This window comes from Botrytis cinerea, chromosome 3 (assembly GCF_000143535.2).
Source record: "Botrytis cinerea B05.10 chromosome 3, complete sequence".
NCBI lineage: Eukaryota > Fungi > Ascomycota > Leotiomycetes > Helotiales > Sclerotiniaceae > Botrytis > Botrytis cinerea.
This window is the reverse complement of record NC_037312.1, coordinates 1,230,578-1,249,682: the sequence shown is the minus strand read 5'-3', so window position 1 is coordinate 1,249,682 and position 19,105 is coordinate 1,230,578. Positions and strand designations below refer to the sequence as shown.

General features: G+C 43.4%; 8 protein-coding genes across 8 annotated transcripts; 4 read left to right on the top strand and 4 right to left on the bottom strand.

Annotated features, from left to right (window-relative positions):
• The first annotated feature begins 165 nt into the window (after positions 1–165).
• On the top strand, positions 166–5,077 carry BCIN_03g03720 (hypothetical protein). Its single transcript, XM_024691916.1, has 5 exons — positions 166–1,159; positions 1,211–3,142; positions 3,195–4,033; positions 4,086–4,329; positions 4,414–5,077. The coding sequence occupies exons 1-5, from the start codon at positions 544–546 to the stop codon at positions 4,623–4,625; spliced, it is 3,843 nt and encodes a 1,280-aa protein (XP_024547689.1). The 5' UTR covers positions 166–543; the 3' UTR covers positions 4,626–5,077.
• A 495-nt stretch (positions 5,078–5,572) lies between these two features.
• BCIN_03g03710 (hypothetical protein) lies at positions 5,573–7,631 on the top strand. Its single transcript, XM_001560523.2, has 3 exons — positions 5,573–6,120; positions 6,245–6,687; positions 6,740–7,631. The coding sequence occupies exons 1-3, from the start codon at positions 5,880–5,882 to the stop codon at positions 7,568–7,570; spliced, it is 1,515 nt and encodes a 504-aa protein (XP_001560573.1). The 5' UTR covers positions 5,573–5,879; the 3' UTR covers positions 7,571–7,631.
• A 135-nt stretch (positions 7,632–7,766) lies between these two features.
• BCIN_03g03700 (hypothetical protein) lies at positions 7,767–8,761 on the bottom strand. The gene is made up of 2 exons (XM_024691915.1): positions 8,597–8,761; positions 7,767–8,529 (listed from the first exon to the last, which is right to left on the bottom strand). Exons 1-2 carry the CDS (start codon positions 8,605–8,607, stop codon positions 8,055–8,057), a joined length of 486 nt encoding a protein of 161 aa, XP_024547688.1. The 5' UTR covers positions 8,608–8,761; the 3' UTR covers positions 7,767–8,054.
• Positions 8,762–8,891: 130 nt separating this feature from the next.
• Positions 8,892–9,269, bottom strand: BCIN_03g03690 (hypothetical protein). Its single transcript, XM_024691914.1, has 2 exons — positions 9,025–9,269; positions 8,892–8,968 (listed from the first exon to the last, which is right to left on the bottom strand). The coding sequence occupies exons 1-2, from the start codon at positions 9,226–9,228 to the stop codon at positions 8,909–8,911; spliced, it is 264 nt and encodes an 87-aa protein (XP_024547687.1). The 5' UTR covers positions 9,229–9,269; the 3' UTR covers positions 8,892–8,908.
• Positions 9,270–9,452: 183 nt separating this feature from the next.
• BCIN_03g03680 (hypothetical protein) lies at positions 9,453–12,802 on the top strand. Its single transcript, XM_024691913.1, has 6 exons — positions 9,453–9,641; positions 9,700–9,879; positions 10,098–10,122; positions 10,176–10,820; positions 10,874–12,650; positions 12,702–12,802. The coding sequence occupies exons 1-5, from the start codon at positions 9,488–9,490 to the stop codon at positions 12,252–12,254; spliced, it is 2,385 nt and encodes a 794-aa protein (XP_024547686.1). The 5' UTR covers positions 9,453–9,487; the 3' UTR covers positions 12,255–12,650; positions 12,702–12,802.
• A 531-nt stretch (positions 12,803–13,333) lies between these two features.
• BCIN_03g03670 (hypothetical protein) lies at positions 13,334–14,446 on the bottom strand. Its single transcript, XM_024691912.1, has 6 exons — positions 14,280–14,446; positions 14,084–14,229; positions 13,853–14,028; positions 13,768–13,802; positions 13,596–13,708; positions 13,334–13,540 (listed from the first exon to the last, which is right to left on the bottom strand). Exons 1-6 carry the CDS (start codon positions 14,394–14,396, stop codon positions 13,423–13,425), a joined length of 705 nt encoding a protein of 234 aa, XP_024547685.1. The 5' UTR covers positions 14,397–14,446; the 3' UTR covers positions 13,334–13,422.
• A 706-nt stretch (positions 14,447–15,152) lies between these two features.
• Bcyme2 lies at positions 15,153–18,002 on the bottom strand. Its single transcript, XM_024691911.1, has 2 exons — positions 17,654–18,002; positions 15,153–17,587 (listed from the first exon to the last, which is right to left on the bottom strand). The coding sequence occupies exons 1-2, from the start codon at positions 17,892–17,894 to the stop codon at positions 15,255–15,257; spliced, it is 2,574 nt and encodes an 857-aa protein (XP_024547684.1). The 5' UTR covers positions 17,895–18,002; the 3' UTR covers positions 15,153–15,254.
• A 139-nt stretch (positions 18,003–18,141) lies between these two features.
• On the top strand, positions 18,142–19,095 carry BCIN_03g03650 (hypothetical protein). Its single transcript, XM_001560518.2, has one exon. It carries the CDS (start codon positions 18,187–18,189, stop codon positions 18,886–18,888), a length of 702 nt encoding a protein of 233 aa, XP_001560568.1. The 5' UTR covers positions 18,142–18,186; the 3' UTR covers positions 18,889–19,095.
• Positions 19,096–19,105: the final 10 nt, after the last annotated feature.

Genomic DNA, 19,105 nt, shown 5'->3' with positions numbered 1-19,105 from the left:
CGTTGATCGTAGGGCAGCCTTGCTGCGAGCGCCTCGTGACATTTGCTCTAGCTTGACACTGTTTCTACATAGTGACACCCACACACCAGTACAGCAGGCGGAAGTTGCCGGCGCTAAGCAACTTTGAATCTTCCACTCGTCCTGGCGTTTGCTTCTGGTGCGATCGTGCTAGTAAGTTTCTTTTTCCCATAACCACCTCCACTTCCACCTCCACCAAGCCTTCAGACAGATTCTCCCCAGGTCTTTTCCATAACCAGGCTCATCAAAATCGGGTCAACGAAATAAGGGAAGAAAGTGATAGTCTCACTTGCAGTTTTCATTGTTAAATTTTGACAATCCTTTCTTCTGGCTCATCGCGACACCCTTTCTCTGCGAATTCTGCTTCTGTAATTACTTTCTTCTTTGATTGCGCTGCGTCAATGATACTCGACCGTTAAGCTAAACGCGTCTTCGAGGTAACTTTGCAATATCAGCCAGAACTAATCACAGTTAAAGTTTTGAATTTATTCAGTAAAGCTAGGTACTGCTTTGTACTTGCCGACAATGTCGGATTATCCATACTATGGCGCGGCCTATGGCAATCGCGGCCAGTCGAACAACCCACCTTACCCAACCTATTCAAACCAGTCCGCATATTATCCGCAAGATGATGGCCGATCGGGCCAGCATACGATGACCCAAGGATATGATAATACAATGGCATATGGCTATAATCAGCAACAACTTCCAAACTACAGCGCGCCCGCTATGCAGAATAATATACCTCCAGTCCCTGTCTTCCAGGGCTGGAACCAAGAAAACTCATCCATGCCCCAATACAATGCAGCGCCGCAGGGCATGCATTCTTATGCTGGGTACAATCATCAAAATTATGCTCAAAATTCGCAGTACTATGCCCCAGTAGCTGCCCCGCAGCCAACATATCATTCCCAAACACCCGCGTATGGTAACATTGAAAATCGCGAAATGAGCGAAGGAGAGTACGATGATACTTCTGCCCACATGCACGCAGCAGCCCCGAATGCTTCAATTGGCGCACCAGGCTCGAGCCACTATCGCGGGAATGATGGCAATAGCTATCTTGATACTGCCCATCGCGCTGTCTACCCAACTGGTCAAGACCCTGTCCCTCAGCAGCCGCCACCGACTCTTCGCAATGGTAAGCAATTCTAACTTCTCATAATTTCGTGTATTAACATCTCCCCTGAAGCAGCCGATTACTATAATCAACGTCAACCTTCGGCCTCGTACTCTCCTTTCGTAGCCCAAAGTGAGCCAGTGTTTGACCAAGTCAAGAATTCTCAGACCAAGGATATAGGCGCAGGTAAGGGCGTATTGAATACCAAGAAGGGCGGTGCACAGAAAAAATCGAAGCCTCAATCACCGGTAGGAGAGCCTGATAAAATTGCATCCAAATCTGGCCCGGAAAATACTTCTTCTTTCACAAAAGGTCAGGTGTCAGAGACCGTTGGAAGTTCTCAACCTTTTCAAACTGATGCATATAACGATACAGTTACTTTCAAAACTGTTGCCGAAGCTCGTAAGAAAGCTGAAAACGCCATCCTGAATCTCTGGTCGTATGACGTTCGTTTTCCAGCTTATCTTGAAGAAGGAGTTGATGAAAAGCTTGTTGGAGAATTGTTTGATGAGCTTAGATTGTCGAAAACTGCTACCAAAACCATCAGTGCAGCTTCTGCCCAAAGCCCACCCACCAGTGTATCTTCTGCGCCTACGGCCGGCCTCCCTGTCACTAATGGACATCCAAATGGTCAGGTTTCAGCCCAAAACTCTACAGATAAACCTAAACAAGCTATAATTAATGGAGCAGGCACTGCTTCTTCTGCAACTGTGCAACCCAAGAGCGCAGCCGCTGTTGAGAAAGAAAAAACAATGCAGGCGAAGATGGACGCTCTCAGGAAATCCAGAGCCGAGCGAGCCCAGAAGAATGCAGCAAAGTCTGTCACAACTACTGCTACTAGTCTTCAAAGTCCAATTGCTCAAGCTAAGCCAGCCATGATCCCTGAATTGCCTACTCCGGTGTCAAATTCTATTTCATCTGTGGAAAAGGTCGACGGAAAAAACAAGGTTTGTCCTACAGATCCAAGTAGCTCAACTCCAACGCCAGCTTTGACTGTTACAACACAATTTCCCCAATCAAACGCACCGCCTCCAAATATTCAACAGGTCTCTCAAAAGATTCCGGGTTTGTTCTTAGCTTCTGCCCCACCCGCCCCATCACCTGTCCCACAAACTATCATGCCAACCCCGGCTCTTAATGGGCAACGCAAACGTCCAGTAGCTGCTGACTTTGATGGCCCTCCGACATCTACAATACCGCTCAAGCGACCATTTGGTCAAAGCCGTATAGAGCCAAAGCCGTTTGTCATTTGTGTCAGCGAAGATGAAGACGAGTCCGATGAAGATGTCGAAATGGAATTGGAATCTCAGGCTGATGCAGATTCGCCTATTCAACCTCCTCGCAAGCTATCTGAACAAAAGGGGTTGCCAACAGCATCTTCTTTTCTTCCACCGAAACCATTTACCCCACCTCCTACATCGTCAACGAGCACCCCGCCGAATTCGCAAAGTTCTATTAAGCCACATCCTGAGGATCTTCGTCGCAAGGAAAGCGAAATTGAGCAGTTGAAGAGGAAAATCGCTGAAGCTGAAATGAGGAAGGCAAACAAGAAAACCAGCAGCGGTGCACAAACTCCCATTAACAACGTCGCAGCTAGTACGAGCAGCATTGCCCTTGTAGCCAATAAACCAAATTCTTCAATCGAAATACAGAAGGCAACCAATATTTCTAAGGACAAGACACAGTCTAATGCAGCTCAAGCTGCCGAGCTTCAAAAGGCCGCCGATATTCGAAAAGAAGAGGCCGAACTCAAACGACTCCGACGTGAAAGAATCGCGAGCGCCATTCCCCGTGTTGACGCTGAAGCTTTACAAAACCAAGCGAGACTTGAGGAACTTCGTGCCGAAACTGCCAGAATTGAAGCGGTGGTGCAAAAGAACCTTCAGGACAAACAAAAGCTGGTTGAGGAAATGGAAAGATTAAGTCAAGAAACCGATCAACAATTGCAGGAGCAAAAAGAAAAATTGGACAGTCTCACACGTGAAGAGACAAAAGACAATCCAGGTAGGTGCAATTATCAGATTGTCCATAGTACTAGATGCTCACATTAGCTTAGCTGAATCACGTCTAGCATCTGCTCAGCCAGACTGTGAAATAGAACCACAAATTCTCGCCGAGTCCGAGCCAAAATCTGCATCAGTTCCCATGGAACTAGATGACCAACTCGATGATGCTCGCGACGCACTGCAACAACCACAACAAGAAGAACAACAAGAAGAACAACAAGAAGAACAACAAGAAGAGCAACAACAAAAACAACAACAACAAAAACAACAACAACAGCTTGAGCAATCCAATACTACTGATGTCCCTGCTGCCTCCCCAATTGCTATACCTCCGACCCAACTCAATAGTGACAGCGACATGGCACATGATACAACCGAAGACCATTCGTGTGTGGGCAAAGAAGCATCGGAAACCAACCAAGATCTTGAGGCTGCTCTTCAAGAAGCTGTGCGCGCGGACGCAGACTCTGCTGGTCCCAGTGATGTCGAAATGGAAGACAGCAATGCGCCTCCTGTGCAAGTTATTAACGCAACTGCCACACCCGATGAAGAGAAAGCAAGTTCTGATTATTCCCCAGTCCTTGAGCGTTCTCGGCCACTTGCAACTCCGTCAATCCCTAACCTACCTGATGTGGTAGATGCCTCGGGTATCGCTGATGTAGATTCGGATAACTATGAGCCCCCGGAGGCCACCCCTGCTGCTGATGAGACTTCGTCGGTGGCGTCCTCTCCATTTAGTCCCGCTCCACCAGATTCAGTTATTGATGTAGCGGAAGATGGCGAATTGCCAGAGCTGTCAAACGGTGACTCAATTGATCTTGATGTTATCTCTAATGGCGTAGAACAAAGTCTGCCCGTAGAAGATGGTAGTGTCCCTCAGCTAACAGAAGTAAAAGTCTTCTCCATTCTTGGTGGCAATTCCCAGGCTGACCTGAGCCCAGAAACCCCCCTCTAGCGACTCTCATAGCTCAAGCTTTTTTAAACCATATGAAAGCCCTCTGAAAGTGTTTCACGCATTTCGGTTTCACCCAGAATATAAGCAACAAATTCCGGGTGGGCTAAAGTCTATCACTTATACTAACAATATTGATGCGAAGAAAGAACTGTGTCGATACGAATTGATGGGAGGAATATGCAATGACAATACTTGCGATTTTCAGCATTTTAGAGAAATGGGACTGCCTGGTGCGTCGGTAGTTCCAGCCAGCATGCTCTGAGCTCACCCTTGAGTATCCCTTTCGTCCCCTTTGCTAACTTTTGTTTTGTCAGATGATGCCGTTCTTACAAAACTGGGATCCCCAGACGAGTTCAAAGGAGAACAACGAGATAGGTTCATTGAAGGTTTGAAATCATTACTCTCAGGCCTGCGAGCAAGAAAAATTAAAGACTTTGATGCCATTGCCTCGGAGATTGTTGCACATCGTGCCAAATTTTTGGGCGATTCATCAAAGGTACTCAGCCTCGAAGGCACGACACTATAAACGACTTACCTACAGCGGCCTGGTCCCTGAACTTGTAATTCTCTCAGCCCATTCTCCCATCACATACTGTTGCCAGAGACCTGATCAGGCTTGGTATCGATACTAAATAATCTTTCCTTTTTGGTGTGAAGGCCGAAGATGGCCCAACCTCACTTTGTTGGACCATTTATTTTCAAAATCTTCTTTTCTTCAGACTTGAAATATCAATGGACAACGACCTTGCATGGATGGAGTTGCATGGAAAAGCTGGTGTTTTTGTGGCATGTCTACGATACCCCGTCCGATGAAAACAGGAGACTTGGGGAGGTGCATCCAGTGGGTGCAGCCAGTGCGTATTCTGGAATAGAATTCCTTTTAATACTGAATGATAAAAATCTGCGAAGTTTATCCTGCGAATTAGCTAGTTATTCATAGCATAATAATTGACTAATGTATTACTACTTTTTCGATCAATCTGATTCCGTTTTGTTGTTGACTTCGGCGTTCCATAGCATCTGTGAAGTTGCTTGCTCAGTCTAATTAATTGATCTGGACGGGGTGGGATGTCTTCTTCAATTGAGTTTCGTCAAAACACATGACCACGCGAAAGAGATCAAATACAATACCCCAGAAATTTGAAGAACCCCACCCACCATAACGATCATCGCACTCAATTACTGAAAGCGGTAATCCCGATGCTAAATAATCACGACATCTAAGCCAGAACTTCATCATCACGCTAAGTGCCAGTGAGCACCAATCCTTCTACCATACAACTAAGATAGCAAGCCAGTCTGTGGGAATCAGCTTCCCGATATGAATAACTGCTTTACCAATGGGCCACAGCTTTTATCTCCACGGGCTTTTGAAACGAAAAAACGATAAGGTTGAAGAGTTTGTAAGTGAACAGGGGATTGAAGATCATGATGTAACATGAATCTATGAGTATGAGTATCTCGTAGTGGCTCGAAGTTGAGTGATTGCGTGCTACATCATTTGGCATTATACGTAGCGATTCCCTTGCAACTTGAACGGCCGTGGGCCTCGGTTTATTGTTTTGATGACTTGGAAAAGATGGAAGTTATCCTAGTGATTGTGATGTGATGTGATTTGATCCATTTTCATGCAATTTTAACGAGGATGACATTATAAGTATATTGACATACCCTCGTTCTTTATCGCTTTCGAAAGCTTTCTGTCCCTTTTTCGTTCCTCGACGTCGAAGCCTTTTTTCGTGCACGCTGGAGATACAATTGGTCCATTGCAATTTCCGTAATGCCGCACACGGCGCCGCAACAGGGGCTGGATAATGAGAAAATCGCAGTGGAAACGGAAGGCAATGATGGGATTCTTAACAGAAATGAAAAAGCGAATGGAAATGAGAGCGAGGTGTCCGATGAATCATTTGCAAATCCAACAGGGATAAACGAAAAGGCCTTGGTCAGGAAGTTGGATTGGAAATTATTACCTGCACTTACATTGCTTTATTTGTTGAGTTTCTTGGATAGGAGTAACAGTATGTTTTATTCCGTTTTCTTGCTGCAATTGCACCTTTTCTTCGAAATCGGGGTGGAAGGGGGTTCAATTAGAAGTTGCGAATTGACAATAAGAATGATACTGATTGAAATCCAAACACACAGTCGGAAATGCGAAACTAGATGGACTAACGACGAGTTTAAACATCACTGGAAACCAATATCTATTGACACTAACTATTTATTTCATTGGATACGTTCTCTTCGAAGTACCTTGCAACATCATACTTAAACGCACAACACCCAAAATATGGCTTCCAACACTCATGCTTTTGTGGGGGATCGTTGCGACCTTAATGGGAGTTTGTACAAACTATGCGCGGTTTCTCGCTGCCAGATTCTTCTTGGGTGTTACGGAAAGTGGATTGTTTCCTGGTGTGGTATTCTATTTGTCGATGTGGTATAAGAGGACGGAAACACATTATCGAGTTGCATTGTTCTTCTCTGCAGCTTCGTTGGCTGGTGCTTTTGGTGGGATCTTGGCTTATGGCATTGGATTCATGGATGGAGTGGGAGGATTGAAAGGTTGGAGATGGATTTTTATTCTTGTAAGTTTCCTCAGATTGAATTTTGATGTAAATTGTGCTAACCAACGAACAGGAAGGACTTCTGACCGTCGTTGTCTCTCTCTTCGCCTACTTCTTCATCCACAATTACCCCTCAACCGCGCCATTTCTCACCGAACCAGAACGCTCTTTCGTCCATGCGCGTCTTAAATCATCCACCGATGCAACCAATACTGAACCCTTCACTTGGGTCAACGTCCGCGCCGCGTTTGGAGATTACAAATGCTGGCTTTACAGTCTCGGTTTCCACACCATGTCGCTACCCCTCTACACCCTTTCTTTTTTCTTCCCTACCATCATCTCAGCCCTCGGCTATAAAGCCGCTACCGCACAGCTTCTCACCGTCCCCCCTTACGCATTCGCCACAGTTCTTACCGTAATCATCGCCATCCTGGCAGAAAAAACTCACAAACGCGCTCCTTTCATTCTCTTCTCCTCCTCGTTCGCAATAATCGGCTACACGATTCTCCTAGCGACTCCCCATAGCAAACCCGGCATCTCCTACCTCGGAACCTTTTTTGCAGCCGGTGGAATCTACCCCAGTACCGCTATTGTGCTTTCCTGGCCTGCGGCAAATGTAAGCGGACAGACTAAACGGGCAACGGCGACCGCGATGACGATTACGATTGGAAATCTGGGAGCAGTTTTGGGAACGCAATTGTATAGGCCGGCGACGAGCCCTAGATGGTTTTTAGGACATGGGTTTGCATTAGGATATTTGGTAGCGAATTTGGTGGTCGTGGGGACGTTATGGATTTGTTTAGAAAATGAAAATCGAGAGAAAAAGAGGAGAGAAGATAGTGGAGAGGTCGGAGATGAGGTTTTGAAAAATGATGATGATGTTAGGTGGATTTTTCAGACTTGAGTTTGGGGAACGAACAAACTTTTTTTATTTGATTTTATAGCAAATTCATCTTTTGATTTTATTTTGTGATCTTCTGATTTTGGAAATGCTGTAGTAGCAAAATAACAAATCAGACGGGAATTTTTGATATTAGATGATCAGCCAATACTCTATTTGGTGTTCGAGAGAGCTATGCTCCGGGTGGAAGTATGGAGAATGTGAGAGAAGTTATTTATGTGATGAATTTGAATTAATGACGAGGATATCAAATTGGCTTTTCAACCAGAGAGATAGCTATTACCCGAAGCTTTATTAATATAAATCCTGATTCTTCTTTGTATCTGTTCCTTTCTGTGAAGTTCACTAATAAAAAAATCCACGAAGATAACCTAGAACTTCAAGCATAGGGACTGATTTGTCTAGCTCTTTCTCCCTCGCTCATCCCTTGTTCCAACATTTAGGCCTAAGTAAGTCACAAATCCAAGCGTCCTTCTCTACGATTAGCTTACTTGAAAAATGCATTCAAATCAACACCATTTGAAACCCCCACAAGCGACCAACTTCCCGGTCCTACGGAAACATCGTCTATCTCTACATTCATTTCGTTGGCATTTTCTAGTCCGTGAACGCCTATGACCGCTTTAGCGTTGGAAGCTTGAGTCACTTTACCAATTTTAATTCGGTGGGAAGCGATTTCTGCTAGTGCCTGCTTCCATGTTTTTTCAAAGATCTCCTGCGTTTCTTGTGGAGAAGGTTGCGGCAAAGACTGTGATGTTTCGTTGGCAGCCGATCCAGACATGACCTGGCTTGCTTCTCTGTCTGACATAGACACTTCTTCAGTCGTAACCCTTTGCAATTGATAGTCAAGGTTGTCGAGACGATCTCTAACAAGAAGACCCGCTTGGTTTATGCTTTTATTGGTATCGTCTAATCTTTCGATAACCGATTCAGTTTCATGAGTTTGCCGCAAAGTAACCGAACTAGAGTTGAAGAAATTAGATTGCAGTCGATACAGAAAAAGTACAAAAATCAGTATTCTTTGCTTACAATGTAGCCATTTGCAGTGCGATCGTGAACGTCCCTTTACATGCCACCAACTGTCTGTTAAACTCGAGAAGTTCCTTCTCAGCCAAAGATCTGTTGGGCGGACTTCTTAAGGGTATATATACACGAAATTCATATATGGTAAAGATTTTGTTATTCTTTCTGCCCTCTTTGTATAAAGAGGGATTGCTATTCTAAGTTTGCCATCCCACTTACGCACTTCGTGCGTATGTGGGGAAAAACGTGATATGATCACGTTTTATCGGTCACGTGTTCCGACAAAATCCAACCCTGAACCTATCTCTCTAATCCATTTTATTGTTCGAGGGGTGTCTTATCCACTTGGCTAATTTTTCTCGAAATTTCGCGCAAACCCTGTTGCAATTTTCAGCCGCCGCCTTAAAATTTTCATTATCAATCTTGCTTGCTACCCCTTGAGCCTGGTTGCTTCTTTTCACAGTAGCATCCAGAGATGAAAGAACACCGACGACAGAGCCGAGATCACCGACGATAGGTTTGATAGCCTCTACCCGCATTTTTACCTCGCTTAAATCATCGTGCAGGAGACTAGCACTGTGGAAAGCAGCAACGATAATACCAACAACTGCACTTTCAAGAGCAAGAACGTCTGCCATCCTTTAGGACTTGATGATTTGAAGAATTATCAAAGCAAATCAAGTAGATGGAATAAATTCTGAATGTACATGATGTACAAGTAATGTTCAGATAGCGGCTGAGATAGCTGCATCCAGGGGATAGCATGGCTGTCTGAACTATAATTAGAAACCCAGAGCCTCGATCCACCATAGAACAAAGTCTAACTTATATTTAATCCTAATAAAAAAATTTGATAAAACTCGATAGAGATTCACGCAAATAGACGTCAATGCCGCCATGAATTCTCCTGGGGCATTAACAAATAGACTCGTAAATCATGGTCAAACCAGATCCCACGAGCGCCAGAATATCATACAGGATATAAGTCACATCAAGGCTGAAGCAGGCTCCCGACTCTTCGTCGGAACGAACATAACATATGAAGCAGCAGGTAACTATCCCCAATTGAAATATTGACATGTCTAGTATCGCTGACTTTTGATTACCAGTGCCGAAAAGAGATGAGATCTTGAATTGGCTCGATCCAGAAGATTTAAGAATCTCCCAATACAAAGAGCATACTATTCATCGTGAAGAACGAGCAGAAGACACAGGGGAAGATTTTCTCAATGGTGATTTCAAAGAATGGGCATCCTCGAACAAGAAATTTCTATGGTTGAGAGGAGAAGGTGCGTCCACCTAACTTCGTTTAAAAATCAACATCATCCTAAAAACAGCCCTTGTAATTCCCAATTTTTCGGATTGAATGGACTTTTGCATTGTCCAATTCAGTACTAAAAATTGGAAAGAGATGTTCCAGATAGTTGTGAACAAGTTCAATGTTCAGCGCAACCATTCGATCCAGTTTTAATCATCGAATGGGATATGAAGTGCTGATATTAAATAGTCGGATCCGGAAAAACCATGATATGGTGAATACTTGCATTTGATGTCTCAAAAAAAGAGAAAATACTAACGACTACAGCTCGCATCTCATTGAAAATATTCCAAACATCTTGCGGATTATCTCTCCGAAAGCCACTTCAAATAATACTCACTTGGTCGCATTTTACTACTGCTCATTCAGTGACAATTCCACCTTCGATGTTGGCAATTTTCAAAGGTCAATCATCGCACAGCTTTACGAAAAGCATGGCCTTCTGCCTGAAGTGAAAGAGCTATATGAGAGTTGTAAGCCGTATCCTCCTTTGACAGTCCAACTAACAACATTACTTTTGTCAATTGTTAGCTCACTCGAAGTTTTCCCCGCCATGTTGACTAACTCAGAAACACCTGAAGCCTGTCAGAGTATTACTTTGGTTGTTGATGGATTGAATGAGGTACCCCCTGGAAAGCCACGAGATGGTTATCTTCAGGTGATTGAGAAGTTGTCCTCGATTCAAGATCCGAACTTCAGAATCGTCATCGTGAGCCGCGAGGAGGGTGATTTGAAATCGTCCTTCCCTAAAGATTACGGATGGAGATGGCTCATACGAGATACTGCACACATAACCCTTGACATTGAACAATTTGTTCAGGCACGAATCTCCAATCATAGGAGGCTTAACTCTCAATCTACCAAGATCAAGACTCTGATTTCTCGAAGACTTAGTCAAGGCTCCGACGGAATGTAAGTTTTGGCTTGTCGGCATTGCTTTCCTATAAACGTATTAATAGGCACAGGTTCCGACTTGCGGCACTTCAAATGAAGGAACTTGAGTATCTTACTAGGAACTTGAGAGTGATTCAAAAGGCAGACCTTGAAAATATCTTCATTTCATTACCTAGAGACCTAGATATCTTTTATGATTTGATCATAAGTCGTATACCAAAGATCTTGGTATCAGAACTTGAGACAGTATTGAAATGGCTCATTTTTGCAGCTCGGCCATTATTTGTGGAGGAGATCGTGGAAGTTTGCACCATTCGACTATTCAAAAATGAACTACTTTGTATCGGAAGTCGTCGTCATGCTCTCGATATTGTGGAAAGCCTTCCTGGACTGGTAAAATTAGAACCACCACTAGTAGATGATGTGGAAATGGTGCCCCAAGGAGTTCATATACTTAAGATTGCTCACTTCTCAGTCCAAGAATATTTGTGTCCAATTCACGACTTCAGTCGTCCGCCTGGATTATTTCGATTTACAGATATACGTAAGGAGCACCAAACAATAGCACAAGCCTGCCTTTACTACCTCCTCCATTGCTTCAAAAATAAGGATGGGCGAAGTGCTGCTTTTAATTTACGAGAGTATTGCTGGTATTCTTGGTCCATGCATATCATGGCGACCACGGATTCTTATAATTTAAAAGCGCGGACTACGCCGGATTCTTTGCGTTTGCACAATAGCATTGCGAACCCCATTCTTTACAGGCGACGCCCAGTGGTTGTATCTATGGAGGCTGCCCGCTTAAGAAGCTGTGCTCATAAATTCACTCCAAACATGTACACGGAACTTCTAGTTGCGCTTCAGGATTTAGATTTCCCGTTCGACGACTCTGGTGTATCCGAGAGAAGTATAAATTCCCAGCAAACGCCTTACAAACCGATTCTAGGGCCCTATCCGTATGCCACTAGGCTTGTGATTTTGTATCCATCCAACGACCTTGACTCCCCGCTCAGGTGTGGCATATGTACGGATTCGCTGGACAACAATCCAGATTATGTTGCTTTATCATATGCATGGGGTAACGATAACCCTGGGGAAGTGTGGAGGGTGTACGGCAACGGATTTTCTAAACATCTGAGGCCAAATTTGCACTCTGCTTTAGTACATTTAAGAGACAAAACTGAGTCTCGCGTGCTTTGGGTAGATGCAATATGTATTGATATGCTGAACTTTGAAGAGCGTAGCTTCCAGATAACACTAATGGCAAGAGTCTACAGCCAGGCCCAGGAAGTTATAATGTGGCTTAGTGAGTCGAGAGATAACTCAGAGACAGTAACTAGCAAAGCTAAAGCTATGAGCATTCTAAACATGGAGACCTCACTCGATGGGAACCTGACTCCTTACTGGGAGACTTGGGACTCCGTGGATGCCTTATTCAGACGAAGTCTATAGTGATGCCATACAGCAAAGCACACTGCAAGACCCACAGGATGTATCACAAGCATACAATGCTAGGGGCAAGTATATCCTGCACAATCACCCATTTAAGTTCTCTAGCGACCTCAAGACTTTGAAAGTATGGGGTGTTGTCATTGACTCCGTTATTGATTGTGACCGAGAACTGCGGCCTTCTCAAAATATATGTTGGAAAAGCCAGAGGGAAAAAACTGTAGAATTTAATTGTCGACGATACACCAAGTGTCTTGGCCCGCAGAGTGTTAGAAGGGGTGACTTAGTGGTCGTGTTATTTGGTAGCATTGTGCCATTTTTGCTTCGGGAAATCCAAGTTGATTATGCACAGGCTGAACCTGGGCCACCGGAAAAAAGTTACAAGCTCGTCGGGGATTGGTAAAATCATCTTTTTGTACTCAAAAGAAACAAGCTAACATTTCATGCCAGTTACGCTGAAGGTATCATGGAGGGTGAGATATTGGAAGCATATAAAGCTGGGGATAACGAGGGGCAGGAATTCTGGCTTGAGTAGACCAAATATGGATGCATGTAATCATTTTGACCATGACAAGCAAAAATAAAATCTTTAGAAGTCATGAACACATCACAGTTTAGCATTGAAAAAGAAAACAAATCAAAAACAGTCAGAATTGTGAGAAGTGGAAGATATATGTTGTTGATGAGGTAAAAAGAAAAACTATGGCAACATGGTGGAGGAATTGGATAGAGTGTAGGCTAGCAAGCTGGTTAGTGTGGTGTTGCACGTGCTCCTTACAAACATACGATATTTCAATTGGAAGAAATTGAATGGCAAAAAATAACTGTCAAAATAATATTAGACTACAAGAGTTTGAACGAGTATCCTCCCATTTGATTGGTCTGAAGAACATCTGAAAAGAACTAAGATATGGAAAGAATAGTCAACAAATGTTTGGGAACCCAAATTATTACAAGTCACCAGTTCTATGATGATATGAAGATATCAGATATTAAATAAGCGTGTGGCATTATTATCTCTTCATCAGACTCAGATACTCAAGATATCAATCAAATGCGTTGATACACGACTTAGGAGCTATTGATAAGAACATCGCGCGAAACGAATATTGTCTGTCCCATAAGTCCAGATAACCTTCTCCATACCGTGTCCCGTACTCCTAACCATGAATCAATTGCCTTTCTTAGCAGGCTCCCATGACATACGATCAGTCTGGCAAATTGTTTGGTCACCTTCTCCCCAAAACTTGTTACCACCAGTGACACTAAGATCATCACTGATTTTCCAACTAGGTTATCTATATGTTAGCCATTAATCTCGAATAAAGAGACAAAAGAGCTTACCTTTGACTGCACCAGGACGCATCAGTTGTTCGAGAAGTGATGATAACATTCTCCCAGACAATTGGTCCGAAATCCCAAACAGCGCCACCACTTGGACGGAAGTAAAGTCTGACCTGTAGTATTAAATTAGTAGCTGGCTATCTTGAGAACAGTAGGATCTAATCAAACTTACAACGTTCAACTTTCCAGCAGTGGGAACCTCTTGTGCTATTTCAAAGTTAGTACTGCTAGCGTAACATACTTGCAAGGTTACTTACGAATATTTACCACATCAATCTTTGTTCTTGTCTTCTGACCGACGTTGATACTTTGGGAACCAGGCACGATTGTGACATTGTTGATGGTAATATGAGTTGCAATATCATATTCAAAAGTACTGTAAATCTTGTCGCCTGGCAAAATGTTGTTGTCCGTGGCAATACCACCATTACCACTATGAGGTTACCCGTTAGCTTCCTAATGCAACGTGCAACGTCAGAAATACTTACTGCATCATATCAACTTCCCATTTACCGGGGTTATGATCGCTGAGACGATTCTCGTGAGCATAATCGTGAGCTTGGTTGGTGCAACCTGCTCCAAATTGATGTCTGCCGTCCTTAGAGAATGGTGGGACAGTGAGTGTAGCCTCGAACTGTGCTTGTTAGCTAGCTCAAATGATGAATGAACTAGGCTTTAGCTTACCTTTGTAATATCAACATCGGCATGAGGGCCAATAGTAAATTCGTAGCCTTGAACATTAACCAAAACATTGATGAGAATGAAGCACAAGGCGACGAAGAATTTGACTTGGGAAACCATTGCTGTTATGTTAAGATAGAATGAATTGTTTGTTGGAAATCTCTAAATGCTTATAAATTGTAAAGAGTTGATGATTTAAATTATTCTAAATTGGAAAGACGGGCGACTTTAAAGGAAAAGAATACAGGTGTAAAGTTGCCTCGCCAAGGGCCGCTAGTAGTGTTCGCTTGTTGCATGTATTGCAAGTTTCATAAGTGGTATGTTCGTTCAGGTGAATAACACGCGGTAGCCAGTCAAAGCTCTATGTGAATTTAGTATCATAATTAGTAGCCATAATCTGCGCCTAATAAATGTCTAACAGTTTCCAATTTAAGCTCGGCTCCAAATAACATTATGGTATGATTACAACCATTACAATGAAGTTTTTTGTAACTCTTGTTCAAAGCACATTCGATAATTGAAATTGATTCTCTAATGGGGTAGACCTGACAAAGAACCCTCGACAAATGCCCTTGATTGATGTTGTAATCTTGTAATCTTGAGGTGATCTCAAACCAGTGAATCATATTCAAGCACAGTGATTTGAAGGAATAGAACAATCATACAAAGACTCAAGCAAGTAATTAGTGGGCTCCTGTCGTAGGCTACCATTAAACCATCAAGCTAGAAATAGCATTATCAAAGCCTTGAGAATTTTTCTAGGGATAAGTTGGGTTAAATATTTAGAACACTGTTAAAAATATCTGCAATATTGCGGATAGTCATCAAAATGAGCAATTTATAGATCACTGGTTCAAATACTAGAATGTTCCATAGTCTCACTTATTACCAGGATGGTAGACCACAGTTCATATTACAATTGACATACTTATACATTAATTGAGATGGGTATATTCTAAAATATGATGCTCTTTTATCTCAATATTCAACCATCAAAACCTTTTTCAGAAATCCCATTTCCTTTTCCCAAGCCTCAACCTTTCTTTGACTCGCCGCTAATTTGTCTAATAGATATTTGATACGAGGACCAACTTCATAAGGCTGCTTAGGTAAAGTACCGAGCATGACTAATTCATTTTCATACTTATCAATGCTCTTCGTCTCAATCTTAGTTAGCTCAGTAAGGACTGCCAAGTCAAGTCTGCTTCGTAATACACGATCTTCGCTTAACATCTTGAAGGCAGCTTGATATACTGGTTTTCCAGCTTTGATGCTTTGTGGACGACCTTTGAAGGTCTTGATCGTGATCAATTCCGCTGCGGAGAGTGCTTCGAGAACATTTTCTCCGTTCGATGCCGATGATGTAAGGGATGATTTGAACGTATCAGAGAGCAAGACCTGATTATATCGTAAAGTATCGTTCTCAGCAAGAGAGTTGACCAAGTACCATGCTTGTTCGACTGACCATTTACGGTCCCCCTTTTCAGCAGATAATAGATACATTTTCATGATCTCTGAAGCGCTTTGCTCAACAATCTCAGCTACAGCGCGTTTCGGAGTTTGTCCAGTCTTCAGTCGACGTGCCAAGAATTCTAGATCAGTCAACCGGCCTCCTAGGACTTCGATGCACTCATCCAATTCCGAAAGATCTTCTCTACGTTGAGATTCGGAAAGTTTCTCTGTCTTGTCTTTAGGATTTTCTGGATCGTTTTCTAGATGACTTATGACAAATTTCTTGGCTACTTGAGGTGTGATATCACCAAGCGCTATTTGTCTGAAAACTCGATCTGGGAGCGCTTTACTCAAGGATTTAGAGTAAGAAATATCATTGGTGAGGAATATGACATGAGCAATGTTGGAAGTAGTGAGGCCAGCTGCCCATTCTGAAATCTTGTCGTAAACGATGCTACTGTCCTCATTCTTGTGTAGAAAATTGTCAATGACAACAACAGGTCTCTGCTCTGGATGCGCTTCAAGCCAATCATCGTCAGCCAAATTATCGTCCTTGTCGCCTTTCTTTCGATTTTGTAAAGCCACCTGTTTTAGAGCAGTTGCAGTGTTTTGCCAAATTTTTGCAAGCTGTGAGTCCAAGGTTTCGGAAAATCCAGATTTAACGCCAATTGTACCCTGTGCAGCTAGATCAATCAAACTGCTGAAACTGTTCATCCAGGAGAAAACTGGTCGATATCCAACAGTGGCAGCAGCTGCCGCAATGGTGGCCGAGTCGCCTCTTGCTTCTTGAATAGGTTTGCAGTCTATAAGTAAGGTATTTGGCCGCCCTTTAAGAGCTTGATCAATGATGAGCTCTTTCTTTCCTGATCCTCGTGGTCCTTGTACAACAATAAAGGTATCGGCAGTCTCCATAAGCCAAGTTTGTAAATCTTCAATGGCTTGCTTTCTATCATCCCAAATGGCACTTAGGCTTGCTTCTTCTGCTTTGTGCACATGGAAAGAGAAAACGTCCTTTGCTTGACTTGCGAACCATGCATAGATCTTGTTGTCCTTGAGACTGAAAGCATGATCGATATGTGCCTTGATGAAAAAGGTTCGAATTGGGTCAAAAACTGCGACGGTTACAGTGGCAAGAATTGCGGCTACTGCTGGAATAACAACACGTGGATGACTGGTAAGCCATTCTCTAATATGATGGGCTTGCATCTTAGCCTCAAATGACAGTCGAAGTATGGTGCCAGACTTTCCACCACCCAGTTCCTCAGTAACTTTTAAGCCGTGTAAGCAATTCCTAGCCATGATTGAGTGTCTAATATTAGCAAAATCAAGCATAGCAAACTTTGGTAAAACTTTAGAATCCGAAGGCTGCGAAGAGATCTCTGCAATCTTTCCATATTTCCGGAACAAGCTGTAAATAACCTCTTGTGAAAGTTCGGCTACTTCGCCGCCAGGGGTAGAAGGTACAAATTCAACACGGATTCGAGTGCTTGGGAATCTGTACAAATCCTCGAGCCAGGGTTTTCCACGTACAAGTTTTGCTCGCATTTGTCGAAAAGGATTGAACCAAGGCTTGATCGGCTTCTCCTTCAAATATTCTGAAATGAGCCTTTCTATCTCCTGAGTCGTTATGCTACGATCGTGTGAGAATTTGATGAACGCGCCCCCCTCTTTAAGTCGAGGCAATATCTCAGTTACCTTTAAGGGGACGCTGGGGGGTATCGCACGCTCCACTAAACTCAAAGGATCGTATTTGGAAAACACTTTGTTATTGAACCGATAAAGAATATCTGGTAGGCCTGAATCCATTCTTCCATACCAAGGTATTCGAAGAAGCCACCCGAGCTTTATTGGAAAAATGTCTTTGAAAAAATACATCAGCAAGCTGTTTTGAACTTATGGCTCCACCAAGAAGTATGAGAACTCACTATCCAAGAACAGGATTCCCTCATTAGTTCCAGCAGTGATATGCCCACTTTCATTCTCCCCAATTTGCGTACTCTCTCTCCTCACACCCTTCATCCCCTTCGATCTATCATACTTCAGTCCTTTCAGACCAACTCTAGCAAAATTCCCGACATTGCCAAAAGCACGCGTTTGAAGCCTTGGAGGGCGCGGGGTACGTAACGCCGGCACGCTCGTAGGATTGAACAAGATGCGCCTGTTCATATTTGCGCCTACCTCTGAAAGTATATCTTCATGATTTGTCGTACCATTTATCCAGAGACAAAACCCAAAAGGTAGAAATAAAGTTCCCTCGGGCGTTGGTTGAAAGACGGCTCAAACCAAGCCAAAACAAAAGGCGGGAAGCAGTGTCGTCATACCTCGAAAGGAACCGACAGCCTTGTCACGTGCGAATCGGCAGAAACTTCCCCGCGTGTTGAATTTTGTTCTCGAGATCCACACACAAGCTTCAGCCTCGTAGTCCTCAAGAGTCCAATTTCTACCAACAATCTATACAATGGGGTGGTTTTCATCATCTGCTCCCTCTGCGGAGAAACCGGCTTCCTCAAATTCAGAAGATTCAGTCTCATCTCCTCCATCTTCCACATCCAAACCTCAAACGAAAACCCTTTCTCGCGATGAAATCGCAGAACAAGAACTGAATTCCTTTCTCCGGGAACTGGAGGCCGACACCCATCCTTCTAGTACAAAATTTAATCGTGTACCCCGGATTCCTCCACCAGAGCCTTCCCATTCTGAACCCTCTACTCGAGCTCCTTCCCAAACTGATTCCTCGGAACCACTCTCCATCCAACTCCTTCCCACAACCATGTCCTGCCGTACAGCCTTCGATGCGGCATTCTATTGCCAGTCCTTTGGCGGCCAATTCAATAATTTGTATCGATATGGGTCTGCACGAGATTGTAGCGAGTCATGGTCTGACTTTTGGTTTTGTATGAAAACGAGAACGTATGCCGACAATGAGAAGGCCAAACTGATCAAAGCACGATGGGTTGAGAAGGAGAAGAGAAAATATGGAGATCCGAGTGATAAGAATAGGGAGTTAGGGAAGAGCAGTGAGGATGTGTGGAAGGGAAGAGAGCAGAGGTTAGAATGGGAAGAGGCATTTTGTGTGGAAGAGCCCAAATGGACAGGAAGTGACGACGAGTGGAGGAGGATGGAGAAAGAACACAGAGAGGCACAAAAAAGCAATCTGTGAAATGAGCTCAACATAAAAGTAGTTATTATTTGGGGCAGGCATGCAAAATGTCTTGATGTATAACAGGAAGGGGATTATTCGGAAAAGAGAGGTTTTGGTTTTCATGAAGGCGTTGAATATTTATGATAGCGAGTCATAAACTATCTTATTGTTCTTGTAGTACCCAGATAACTATCCATATAACGAGAAATGTAAATTTCTTCTTCAAATTCCTGGG